Source organism: Fistularia commersonii, chromosome 34 (assembly GCF_037954325.1).
Source record: "Fistularia commersonii isolate RoL2024-O1a breed Wild chromosome 34, RoL_Fcom_v1.0, whole genome shotgun sequence".
Lineage (NCBI taxonomy): Eukaryota > Metazoa > Chordata > Actinopteri > Syngnathiformes > Fistulariidae > Fistularia > Fistularia commersonii.
In genome coordinates, this window is record NC_141317.1 from 10734123 (window position 1) to 10747500 (window position 13378).

Consider the following 13378-nt stretch of genomic DNA (forward strand, 5'->3'; position numbering starts at 1 on the left):
GACGGGCAGAAGAGGTTTGACACCAACTACCAGACACCAAAGATAGACACCCAGGGAGGTGGACTTTACCTTCAGGAAGGAGTAGAGGCAGATGGACATCCAGTTGGTTAACATCTTCTCCACAACCGTCTCTGTCCTGAGAGACAGACAAACAGAACACAAGTGTTAAAGGCCTCATTTGAGCATCAGACACATCACGTTCCTGCTCCAACGAGTTGTTCGTACCGGCGCAGCATCAGTTTGGGGTTCTTGGCGACGTACTGCTGGACCAGGTCCTGCAGGAGGCTCTTCATGACTTCGGTGAAGTACTCCAGCTTGTCGTGAAGGGCCATGGTGAGCAAACTGGCCACGTAGCCCCGGTCTCGCTGGGAGAACCCCTGCTGGGCCTCCAGGGTGTGGATGAACTGCGGAGGCAGGGAGGTTAGACCGGGTTCTGAACTGAGACGATGCCTCGATCTAAGACCAGGTTGGGAAGCTGAAACCAGGTCTGGATCCGAGACCGCATCTTGGACCGAGACCAGGTCCCGAGCCGACGGCAGGTCCTCGTCTGGGACCAGGTCAGGACCCGAGACCAATTCCTCAGGTAATAATAATAATAATAATAATACATACGATTTGTATAGCGCTTTTCACGGTACACAAAGACGCTTTACAAGTAAGACCAGGTCCTGACAATAGACCGCTTCCTGACTCTGCACCCACCCTGGTGAGGAAGAGGCGGTTGTTGAGCAGGTTGTTGAGCTGCTGCAGACCCTGCTCCACCGTCTGCCTGCGGGACTCGGGCAGGTCCAGCTGCCGGCTCAGCGGCGCCGCCTGCTGGCCGGGGAAGAAAACCCGCTCTGCGTAGGTCCTGTAGTCCAGCAGGGGGAGTCCCGGTCCTCCGACGTCGCTGCTCAGGTCCATCATCTCCGTCATCAAGTCTGCCAGGAGAAGAAGAAGAAGAAGAAGAAGAAGTGCTTCCCGCTGCCCTCGGCGTGTCCCGGCCCCTTCCGGTCCGACCGACGGCTGTTACCCGTGAACTCCTTGCGACACTGATCGCCCACGTTGATCTCCAGGGTCTCCAACTGCAGCAGAACCTTCTTGTAGTCTCTGAGCGCCTGTTTGCTCTTCCTCCTGAGCACACACACCGGTGAGCGGCGAGCCCCTGCTAGCGGCAGCCATGCTGAAGGAGACGTTTGCCCTCACCTGTACATCAGGATGATGACCAACACCGACAGGATGATGACGGCGGCTCCCGCCCCCAAACCGATCTGGGCCGCCAACGGGACGAGGGACAACGGGGAGTCGCTGTCGTACTGGACCAGGCCGAGGTCCACCTGCAGGTTCCCCATCACCACCTGACGCACACACAGAGGTGAGCTCCGGTCTCTGGACGCCATCTTGCCCGTCCTCCTCCGGAGAAACTCCAACTCCCACCTGGAGGCTGGGCAGCTCGCCGTCGTCCAGGCTGAGCGGCTGGACCTCCGGGGGCTCGCAGTACAGGTGCGTGCTGTCCAGGGTCTTCACCTCGCACTCCTGGTCGCCCAGCCGAGCCGTCACTTCCTGTCGGGACATGGCCCTGGTCAGGTCTTCCCCCTGGGGACGTTACCGGGACAACGGGGTCAGTCGCGGGCGTGGATCGGACGGGGAACTTGGCGGGCGGCGGGTGCTGCTCCACCTCCACGGCGATCACGCCGCCGGGCTTGAAGCGGTACGGCACGTCCGGAGCCTCCCGGTTCAGGTGGAACAGCTGAGGGTTCGGATAGTAGGTGAAGCTCCTCCCCTGGAGGACAAGGAGGGCGGATGTTTCTCACGGGACGGAGCTCCATCACCACCACAGAACCCTGCTCAGAGTCACGTGATCAAAACAACGGTTCTGGTTCCACGGACCAAGGAGACCAGAACCACCCTTCTTCTGACGTCCAGTTCCAGAATGTTGTTCTCCAAACTCCCTGACCACCGGCCACATCTCAGTCCTGGTCTCTGGAACCACCTGCTCCTCCGCCTGACCTCCAGGACCTCCTGTGCTCACCTTGATGCCCTCATAGTGGACTCGCACGTTGTCCAGCTGGAACCAGACCCCCTTCACTTTGAGGTCCGGGGTCACGGGGGGGGTGGGACAGGCCATCTGGGAGGGCGACCGGACCGAGCAGCGCTCCGACACCTGCCGGGCGGGAGCACAGTGAGACCGGAAGCAGAGCCCGGACCGGAGGTGTTCCGCCGGTCCGAGTCCTCTGAAGAATGCCCGCGGGTCACGTGACCCGCCGTCCGTAAACGCGGGGGACATACTGCGCTGTGATTGGCCGGCGGGGCTCACCGTCACCATGGTGCTGTTGAAGACCAGCTGCTGCCTGGCGTGGAGGAGAGCCAGCCGTCTTCTGCGCTTCACCCGCTGCACGTCCACGGGCTCCACCCACACCGAGATGACGGGCCGCTGCACCACGTCCAGGTTCCGACCCGTCACCGTGACAACGCGGCCCCCTCTAGAGACAGGAAGCCGTCAGCTGCGAGGCGGGAACGACCCGTCATTGATGGTCGATCGGAGCGGGTTCGTACGCGTAGAAGCTCTCGGCGGGGGTGGCGTCGGTAATGACGGGGTCGTCCAGGTAACGGAAGGTCACGCTGGGGACGGAACGCTCCGCCTTCCCGAACAGAACCCGGACTGGGACGGCGCCGGTCTGGTTGCTGGAGCCGGTCTGACACACCAGCTGGGTGTCGCTCACTTCCTCCATTCTGAGGACAGAGGAGACAAGGTGAGGAGACCAGGACGGAGGAGGGGAGCCCGGACGCCGGGTCCGGGACCGACCCGACAGGCCGAGGACCCGGAGGTCCCGGAGGACCCGGAGGACCCGGAGGACCCGGCGGTCCCGGAGGAGCGGCGGGAGTCCACTGAGCGGTACTGACATGTAGCAGGGCTGGAGGCCCAGGAAGGCGTTGAGGTCGGACGTCTGTCCCGTCAGCAGCCGCCGTCCTCGGATGGTCAACCTGGTCCCCCCGGAAACCGGACCTTTATCCGGAACCAGGTCCAGGAGCTGGGGATCCTGAGCGGAACGCACACCGACACCCCCCTGGTCACACGACTAGCCGGGGCGCCGCCGCCGCCGCGGAGGACTGGACTTACCTGGTAGGTGAAGTTCTGCTTGGACCTCCCGGACGGGGTGGTTCCCACGGTAACCAGGACGGGCCCGACCCTGGGCTCCCCGCTGGCCTCCAGCTCGCACACCACCCTGCGGACCCACAGCGGGTTCAGACCGGCCCCGGACCGCCCGACCGGGCCCCGGCCCCAACTCACCTGGTGGAGATCTGGTAGCCGTCGGCCTGCGGGGGGCACTGCACGCCCGCCACCGTGACTCCGCCCACCACATCCTGGTACCTCATGCCCAGGTTGGAGCCGGTGATGGTCACCAGGACGCCGCCCTCCAGCGGGCCCGACACCGGGACCACCTGCGGCGGGAGGAGGCCTTCAGAGGTTTCCGTGACGACGCGCAAAGCCCACGCCGACCCGCGCCACCCACCTGTGTGATCTGAGGGGGGGGGCACGTGTCCGCCGGGACGCCGGAGCACGATTGGTTGTAGACGCAGCTGGGGGCGGGGCTTCCTGGACACCACACGCAGCCGTACTCCTCCGGCACCGCACGGCACTGCGAGCAATCCGATTGGCCGGCCGAGCAGTCGTACAGCTGGACTGGAGGAGGCGACACACACACGCACACACACAGGTGATGAGACCACAAACACATCAGTAACACACACACACACACACACACACACACACACACCCACACACAGGTGTTCTTACGTCTGAGGCCCGGCGAGGTGTCGATGCGTCGGTCTCCCCTCCGCAGATACACTGGAGCCAGATACTGCAGCTGGCTCACCCTGGACTCAAACTACACACACACACACACACACACACACGTGTGACATCTGCAATTAGGGTGTGCTCTGTGTTTGTGTGTGTGTGTTACGTGGAGTGGGCTGCGGGTTAAGGTGTGTGTTCTGTGTATGTGTGTGTTACCTAGAATAACTGCAGGTGAAGGTGTCTGTTCTGTGTGTGTGTGTTCTGTGTTTGTGTGTGTGTTACCCGGTGTGGGCTGCAGGTGAGGGTGTGTGTTCTCTGTGTGTGTGTGTGTGTGTGTGTGTGTGTGTGTGTGTGTGTGTGTGTTACCTGGTGTGGGCTGCAGGTGAAGGTGTGTGTGTTGCCCTGTATCTTCTCCACCGTGGCCGTCAGGTTGAACTGAACTCCCTGGATTTCAACGACACACACATACAGAGCCTCGTCCTGCAAACACACACATCCCCAGTCAGCCCACACACACACACACACTCCGTCTGCTGCCCCTCCCCGGTAGGTTCTCCGCAGAGGAACGGTCAGGCGTCCTCACCTTGTAGACGTCCAGGTTCCGTCCCCTCAGGACCACCGTGGTCCTCAGACCCAGGGGGACCAGAGGAGAACTCTGCATGGAGAAGACCAGGGGGCAGGAGGTGGAGCCCGGGGAGTCCTGCAGACGGACGGACACACGGACGGGCAGTGAGACGGGAGACGGACGGACGGACGGACGGATGGACGGACGGACGGACGGACGGACGGACGGACAGGCTGAGGCTCTCACCCTCTGGTTGAGGATGATGTGCTGGTTGGGGCAGCTGTGGTTGTGGGTGCAGAGCTGATCCAGAGGACACCAGTTACACCTCCAGATACTGCTGACACACGACAGACACCTGCAACACACACACACACACACACACACACACACACACACACACACACACGGTCATGTGTCTGGGTTGGAGTATATGGGTTTGTTGACGTGCGGCGATGTTATCTCGTACTGCGAGCTCTGCTTCAGGCGGCTGACGGCCTCGCAGTCGTAGAAGGTCATGTTGCCCGTGGCGACGGTCACGTCTCCGAACAGCAGCAATATGGGCACGGTCATGTGATCTGGAGGGGCGGGACAGGAAGTCAGGAGCCAACTGGCTATGATGCTAATCAGCTTCAGCCTCTCCATCCGTCCATCCATCCATCCAACCCACCACTTCCTGCAGGCATGAGCGGGAGAAGCTCTGGTGAAGGTGATTGGCAGGTGATGCTGGTTCCCATGACGATGGCAGGCTGAGGTGGAAGGTCCTGGAACTTGCAGTGCAGAGACTCCTCCTCCGTGATGGCGGGAAGCTGTGCGACCGTCAGCGTCACCTAGGAGACGACAGTCGGAGCGGTCAGGTGCGAGCGCCGGGGGGGGGAGGGGTGAACCGGCGGGCCGACGGGTGACGCACCTGCGTCTGCTCGTCTCTGCTGTGATTGGCCGGATGGACGCTCTGCACCGTCACGCACTGGCCGGCGGGCCGGAAGCTCCAGAGCCAGTGGTTGGGCTGCAGGTGGCGCCGACACTCCTGTTTCCGGGAACACCTGCGGGGGAGGACAGGTGAGACGCGCTTCCTCCGGCGGCCGGAGGGGGAAGTGGAGGCAGCGGACGGACGGAGACGCCGGCCATTTCCTCTGGAACCCCGGCTGAGGAGGGAAGTCATTCTGCGAGCTCGGCGTGCTCGTATGGCAAATACAATCTCCACATTGATATAGAAAGAAGCCTCAGCAATTAACCCCGATGCTGTTACCGGATTTTAAATAAGCAAAATATACTTTATGAATGATATTACATTATATTTGGCAGACGCTTTCATCCACAGCGACCTGCAGTGGAGACGAGACGCAGGAGATTGAATCCTGGACCTCTGACATGCAAAGCATGTGCTACACCTCTGAGCTACATACAACGCCACATATGATAAGATAAGATAAGATAAGATAAGATAAGAACAACTTTATTCATCCCGAAGGAAATTGTTGGGCCAGAGTGTCAAGCAAAAACATAACAATAATAGATAATAGTGACACATAATGGTTGTGACATATTAATACATAATACAAGAGAATGTAAAGAAACAACACTTTGTTGCCGTCCTGGTGTGAGTTATGAGTCTCTTAGGTTAGAAGCGTCTGCCAAACGACAATGTAATGTAAAGTAAAGTAATGTAATGGTGCTCTCCTGAACTCCCTGGCTCCACCCTTAATGCTACCATGCTATGCTAAATGTAACTTTGCTCCACTTTATGGCCGAACTCCGTTTATGGACGGAGTGACGCCGCTCTTCTTTAAAACCATCGAAACGTCCCCGACCGGCTTTGAACGCCCCGGGGTCTGGCTGCGAGCTCAGACCCGGGCTCCGATCGCCCGGAGCCACCAAACCTCCTCTGAGGCCCGGGTTCCTCAGAAGCTGGTCCTGCTTTGCGGACCTACCTGCCCTCCAGGACACACCAGCCGCAGTACGGGTCCCTGGTGGCGAGGCAGGAGCCGCAGTCCGTCCGCCGCTCGCAGGACGACACGGCCACCTTGGAGAGCTGAGGGGCGCAAACATCTGCGTTTACCTCCAGGAAAAGCGGGAGGCGGGAAGAGGAGGCGAGGCGGGAGGTCTCACCCTGCCGCTGGTCAGCACGAACACGTGGCGCCGGCTCGGGTCCAGCAGGAGGTCGGCGCTGACGGCGCCGCCGCCGCCGTCCACCGTCACGCTGCTGTACAACGTCCCCGACAGGTCGGAGTTCACCAGCACCTGGGGGGGGGAACCGGGCCGCGGGTCAGAGACGTGGAAGGATGGCGGAACATTCCGGATCTTCCCACAGCTCGAGGTCCGCTCTATGTCTCTGCATTTCTTCTGACGGCCGGACGAAAGGCGGAGCAGCTTCAGGAGCCGAAGGCGAGGCGACCGCGGCTCCCGTCCACCAGGGGGAGCCGGCTCACCGCTGCCCCTCAGCTCCACCGCCGCTGAGACGGCGAGGAGACGGTGAGGAGACGGTGAGGAGACGGTGAGGAGAGCAGCGCACGTCCAGCCAGGAAGCCCTGGTGCTCAGGTCCTACAGGTTCTCACCAGGTCGTCCCACACACCTCCTATCTGACCATGCTCTTTAAAGGTCCAGAGTAGTGAAGTATCTGATCACACACACACACACACACACACACCCACCTTGTGCAGTCGTCCCTCCCGGTCGCCCAGGAACGCCACGGTGTGTTCCGCCTCGGTGGTCGTGGTGACGGCGGTGAGCTGGGAGGTGCCGGTGAAGGTGGGCGTGGCCTCCAGGGGGACGGTGCTGGCGATGGGGCTGGGGGTGTGCTCCCCCCCGCAGGGGTACTCCAACAACGACTTCTGGAACCACAGGGTCACCAGGAGAAACTCATGAGTAAACCTACAGGTGCCAAACAACTCGGCGCTGAGTTTAACCGCGAGACCCTGAAGGCACCACGAGGACCATGGCTGCTCTGTCAATCATAACAGCAGGTGGCTATTGGCTCCGTTTATGTTGTCATGGCGATACACCCTGTCAGTGTCACTGTTAGCCCCTCTGGGTATGGCTTCCATTAGCTGTGTGTGTGTGTGTGTGTGTGTGTGTGTGTGTGTTGATGTGGGTCACATCCTTCCTGCCAGCTGTGTGTTTGAGTGACAGCTGTCCGATGATGACTCCAGCTGCTGAAGCTAACGGTTGTAATCCACTCACACACACACACACACACGCACACACGCACACACACACACACAGTATTAAGGTCAGTGCAGTGTGTTGTGACCGAGCTGCCGGTGTGTGCTGTCATTGGATGTTTAACGGAGCCCCGAACCGGTTGCCGGTGCTGGCAGGAGTCTGGCGGTGGAAGTCCCGTACCTCCGGCAGCCTGAGACACTTGGAGGAGACGGCGTACTCGATGTAGGCCTCCTCCTGGCCCTCGCTGCCCCGCCCGGCCTCGGTGTAACACACTTCCTGCGCCCTGCGCAGCATCCTGTCCAGGTCCGCCATCTTGTAAACGCACAGCGCCGAGCGTCCGGTGGCCACCGGCGTGGACGCCTGTCCCGCCGCCATGACGACGAACAGCGCGGGCTCCTGGGCGTGGCGGCCCAGCCAGGCGGCCTGGGCCAGGTTGTAGCCTCCCTGGCAGAGCAGCGGCACCTCCACGTAGGAGTAGAAGCTGCGGTCGGAGGCGCAGAGCCGCGAGGCGTAGGTGCGGTACTCCTTCTTGTGCCACATGTCGCGGCGCGAGAACAGGAAGTAGACGTGGTTGTCGTGGGCGACGGCCTTCACAAAGTGATTGTTGTACTCGGAGTAGCTCCCCACCACCAGCTTCCCGAGGTCCTCCTCCTGGGAGAAGGCCCGGCGCGGCGGCGCCACCGGGAACAGGCGGCGCGTGGTGATGGGCGGGATGTCGCCGGGGCCTTTGCTGGTGTAGCCCCGCCCCACCAGCATCAGCCGCAGAACGCCGCCCTCCTGCTTGGACTCGGTGGTGATCACCACGCCCACCGTGGAGACCCGGGGGTCGTTGGCGGCCACGTACTGCGTGTCCACCGGGTTGGACGTCTGGTAGATGAGCTGGGAGATGTTGGACAGACTCCTGGAAGCGGAAGAGCAGGTTCGTGACATCAGCAAAGGTCTGAACGCCGCAGGTCGGAGAGGTTGGACCGCGACGCCTACATCCTGTCTGCTGACCTTCACGTCCTGTTGTTTTAGCTCGCTAACCAAACAAAGCACAGCCCTTTACAAACGCTCAGGTGATCACGTGATCCGGCGTCATGTGACGCCTGTCTCGCTTTTACTTTCTGCCGCTGTGAACGCCCTCAAAGCTCCGCCTCCACGTCTACGCTACGCCGATGGGTTTGAGCGTTCAGACGAAAATCTGACTGATGGATAACTGGGAGGTGGAAACGGGTTCACAGCCAGCCAACACCAAGGGGGCTGGAATGAGAACCTGCCAACTTGTCATCTCCATCCTTCAGGACTGGATGTAATAACTCCATCGTAGAGGGACGTGACGGTCAAAACCAGGTCCCGGAGCAGATCCTAGAGGGACACCTTCATCAGCAGCACATCCAATGCACTGAGAGTTATAGCATTATCTTAAAAGCATCTAAGAGGAGCCTCGGATGTCCGTTAGAAGACAGAAGGGACCAACGAGGGACTAACGATGGACTCAAGTTGGACGAGCATCCGTCGAGCGTCAGGAAAGTCCCTTCAGATCAACCAGAGACGGAGAAGTGTCTGAAAGTCACACCGTGGATGTTTAAGATGTTGGGTTTACTCAAGCCTACGACCCCGTCTTTACCCCGATCTCCGTCACGACCGGCGTCCAACCGAACCCCGACCTTGAAGGACCTCGGTGCCTCTGAGGGACGTACCTCTTCTCGCAGATTCCCTGATACAGGGAGCCGCAGACGATCAGGCTTCCTGGCTCCGCCCCCGGCTCCGCCCCCGGCTCCGCCCCCGGCCCCGCCTCCAGCAGCAGCAGCTTGTTGTGGTTGTGGGTGGGTGTGGCCGAGGGGCAGTCCTGGGGGACGATGGGGGGCAGGCAGTCCTGGGAGTCCAGGTGGGGGCCCGTCCTCACCTGGGACATCACCTCCAGCTCAGAGGTCAGCTGGTACAGGTGGTCCACCCCGCCCACGTACAGCCGGTCCGAGGCCGGGTCCAGCAGCAGGTGGGACAGGGGGGGACCTCCGAGCTCCACCCACCGGACCTGAGGCTCGGGGGTCACGGAGACAGAGGGAGGGGGGGGGGAGGAGGAGGAGGAGGAGGAGCAGGAGACATGGGGCGGTGGAGGACGCCAACATGGCAGCTCCTCTTTACCTGCAAGGAGAGCCAGACGTGAGGAGCAGAAGCCATCGAGAACATCTGGACCGGAACAGCAGATAGACAACGTCCGAACGAAAGCATCGGAACAGGCACATCGGGACGAAAACATCGCAGCGAGAACATAGAACTTTGTAAAGAACATCAGACAACTTCAAGGCATGGTACTAGACACTTGTGGTCCAGTGGTCTAGTGCAGAACCTCTGGGAGACCCTTTAGGAGACCCTTTAGGACAGCGGTCGGGAACCTATGGCTCGCGAGCCGTATATGGCTCTTCCGGTGACGGCGTACGGCTATCAGATAACTACCAGTTTACCACCTCAACCCTCATAACGGAAAAGATGGCGAAAAGAAAAAAAAAAAGATGATTTCCGTGCCCTTCGAGCTGCGTGGACAGAGGAATTTGCATTTGGATCTGCGCTATGGCTTTTAGGGCGCTCCAGACCCCTGCTTTAGGAGAGCCTTTGGGAGACCCTTAGGGAGACCCTTTGGGAGGGAGAACCTTAGGGAGACCATATAGGAGAACCTTTAGGGGACCCTTTAGGAGACCCTTTGGGAGGGAGAACCTTAGGGAGACCATATAGGAGAACCTTAGGGAGACCCTTTAGGAGAACCTTTGGGAGGGAGAACTTTAGGGAGACCCTTCAGGAGAATCTTTTGTAGAACCTTCAGGAGGACACCCTGCATACCTTCTTCTCCACTCTATTCCATACGGATCTGGAATCCATCTGGTCAAACTGATACCGATTGATCAGCCTGATCATTGATCAGAACAGGAAGTGATGGGGAGATTGGAGAGCCCGGCAGGAAGTGGGCGGAGCCCTGCGCGTCCTTCTTCTCCCTCCAGTTATTAATAAAATATCTCGCTGCTTCACACTTTTCATCTGACGGTCAAACTGTAGTTGCCTGTGGTAAAATCACCATGGCAACAAACCTGTAACCACAGCAACGCGGCAAAGCGAGCCCCTTCCCGGCGGGCCGGCTGGTTGGAGGGAGCTGGAGAAACCAAAAGCAGGTTCTACAGAAGGAACGCGAGAACTTTTGACAGTCCAGGGAAGGAAGCGATCACCCATCCATCGATGGCCGTCGTCGATCTCTGGCTGCGGCTCCATCTCAGATCCCAAACATCTCCAAACATCTCCAAACATCTCCACGGATCTGGACCCTGCTGGAGACCCCGACGCTCAAAACACTCACTGCACCTGAACGCATCTTTGGACGCGCTGTAATGGACTGGGTTTGTTTATGGCAAGACACACACACACACACACACACACACACACACACACACACACACACACACATGCACACCAAACACACACACTTGCACATACACGCACGCACACACGGATACATACACACAAAAATGCACACATATGTGCGAACACACTCAAACATGCACATACAAACACACACATGCAGATACAAACACACACACACAGACACACACACACACACACACAGCTGAAAATAGTCCCGAGCAGACGCTGTGTCTCCTGTTTACGATCGCCGTCTGCTGTCGCCGCGGAAACCAGAACAATGGAGGCGGCGGATTGTTTGAGGGTGAGTAAACCAGGGAACAATTGCCAGGGTGGGCCAGGGTTCTCCAGGGTTCTCCAGGGTTCTCCAGGGTTCCCCAGGGTTCTCCAGGGTTCTCCTGGTCCAGCAGCCTGGAGAACCAGAGGGCTGCAGAGTGGCAGGTTCTGCTGTGATGAAACCCACGCCGTTCTTCTCAGCAGAATAAAACATCAAGCAGCGGAGAACGTGCTTTTAGGTCCACAACGCACTCAACGAGAGAACCGCAGGAGAACGTCCTGATCCAGGCCCAACACTGGGATCCCCGATCATGGATCCCGCGTGAGGAACCCATGAGAGGAACCCGTGAGAGGAACCCACGTGAGGAACCCATGAGAGGAACCCATGAGAGGAAACCACTAGGAACAGGAAATGTTCCCTGTTCTGAAGTTTGGAGCCCAAAGACAACTTATGGTTCTCCGTGTTCTCCTGCCAGGGTTCTCTCACAGGTTCTCTCCAGGATCTCCGTCTCCAGCCCCAGAGCTCCCCAGCTGTGAATGAGAAGGTGACGGGCGGGATGATTGACGGCAGACCCGTGCAGGTTAAGCCCCGCCCCCCGCCCCAGTGACCGCTCTGATTGGCTCTCCTGGTTCCGGTCCAACCGGACCCTTTAGAACATCAGAGATTCCTTCCTGGGCAGGAGGAGGTCCGGCCTCCAGGGGGCGCCGTGTCCGAGCCGCCTCACTGGAAAGTTTCTCTCTGAATTCAAACCTCCATCCGCCCCCAACACTTCTTCTACCCCCTCCCTCCCCGCTGTGCTGTTGGTTCTGAACGAATTCACTTCCCCCGTGCAACACAGGCCTCAGGACACACACACACTCACACACACATGCCTCGACATTTCCATGGTGATACAGAACTCACGCACACACACACACACACACACACTTGGTATGGTAATAACTTCTGATGGAGAAAAACTCATCAATAATTCATAGACGAAGAGAAGAAGAGGAGACTTTTAGGTTGTCAGGAAGTTGGAGGGGGAGGGGAGGAGGGGGGGGGGCAGAGGGGGAGGGGGTGAGAGAAGGGGCAGCATGAGATGGGGGGGCAAAGAGGAAGGGGTGAGGGAGGGGGCAGGAGAGGGGGGGGCAAAGAGAGGGGGGGAGGGGCAGTTGGGGTGCAGAGGAGCCGGTCCAGCCCTCAGTTTGCAGCCAGAGCTTTGGTTCGCCATCTTTGATGGAATTGGTCCGATCTGACAGCCCGAGGCCCGGTTCTGACAGTTGAGGGATCCGTACCGGCCCCGTCGGCCCCGTCGGCCCGGTTCCAGTCCGGTTCTGATCGGCAATGTGGATGCGGGTCCACGGCGGCGCCGGGTTCTGAGCTGAAAACCCTCGGGGGAATCGTGACATGAAGATCCGGGCGGCGACATTCACAAGAAGGCAGCGAACGTCTCAGAGCCGACCCGCCTCGGAGAGAGAACCCGTTGAGCCCGGAGAACCCTGGAGAACCCCAGAGAACCCAAGGGAACCCCAGAGAACCCCAGAGAACCCCGGAGAACCCCAGAGAGTCCCAGGGAACCCCAGGGAACCCCGGGGAACCTCGGAACCCTCCGCTCAAACATTCCAGGCTCCGTGTGTGAGAAAGTCTCCATCGCCATGGTGATGGTGTGTTCGACGATCCAGGTGTGTGAAAGTCCATGTAACCATGGCAACACCGGAGCCAACACTCCAGGTGTGTGAAAGTTCCCGTCACCATGGCGACGGTGGAGCCCGCGCTCCGGTTGTTTTAAAGTGCGTGTCACCGTGGCGACGGTGGCGCCCGAGCTCCAGGTGAGGAGCGGCTCGCCAACGCCGACGTTCAGCAGTTTACTTTGTTAATGGCAGCAGTTTGTACTTCACTCATCTTTTGTTCCTGTTACCCCCCCCTTCCCCCCCGCTGCCCCCCCGCTGCCCCCCCGCTGCCCCCCCCCCCGCTCCCCCTACTCTTTATAATTTTTCTCAGGGGTCCCCCCGCCCCCCCCGCCCCCCTCCCCTCCTCCTCTCTATGTAAATGAAGGACAGGCTGCTTTCAACACGTCGAGGTGATGATTACAGGCTGCCTTACCTCAGGCACACACACACACACACACACACACACACACTCTGCAAAAAACACACATCACGTGTGTCGTTCGCCGCTGACTCTCTCACACTCTCAATCTTCAAAGAGACGACATGATCCGGT

At 59.5% G+C, this 13378-nt stretch overlaps 1 protein-coding gene across 1 annotated transcript in view; it reads right to left on the bottom strand.

The window, feature by feature from the left end:
- The window catches only part of plxnb3 (plexin B3), a 40971-nt gene that overhangs the window by 6515 nt on the left and 21078 nt on the right, over positions 1-13378 (bottom strand). The window contains 27 exon segments of the mRNA XM_086142108.1: positions 70-136; positions 226-404; positions 703-920; positions 1013-1113; positions 1186-1337; positions 1417-1575; positions 1658-1762; positions 2012-2143; positions 2297-2462; positions 2536-2712; positions 2884-3020; positions 3101-3206; positions 3272-3423; positions 3495-3664; positions 3779-3869; positions 4148-4261; positions 4365-4481; positions 4593-4701; positions 4813-4921; positions 5014-5173; positions 5254-5386; positions 6275-6375; positions 6453-6584; positions 6996-7175; positions 7687-8407; positions 9189-9526; positions 9528-9633. Coding sequence (XP_085998234.1) covers positions 70-136; positions 226-404; positions 703-920; positions 1013-1113; positions 1186-1337; positions 1417-1575; positions 1658-1762; positions 2012-2143; positions 2297-2462; positions 2536-2712; positions 2884-3020; positions 3101-3206; positions 3272-3423; positions 3495-3664; positions 3779-3869; positions 4148-4261; positions 4365-4481; positions 4593-4701; positions 4813-4921; positions 5014-5173; positions 5254-5386; positions 6275-6375; positions 6453-6584; positions 6996-7175; positions 7687-8407; positions 9189-9526; positions 9528-9617 — 4416 coding nt within the window. The 5' untranslated portion in view covers positions 9618-9633.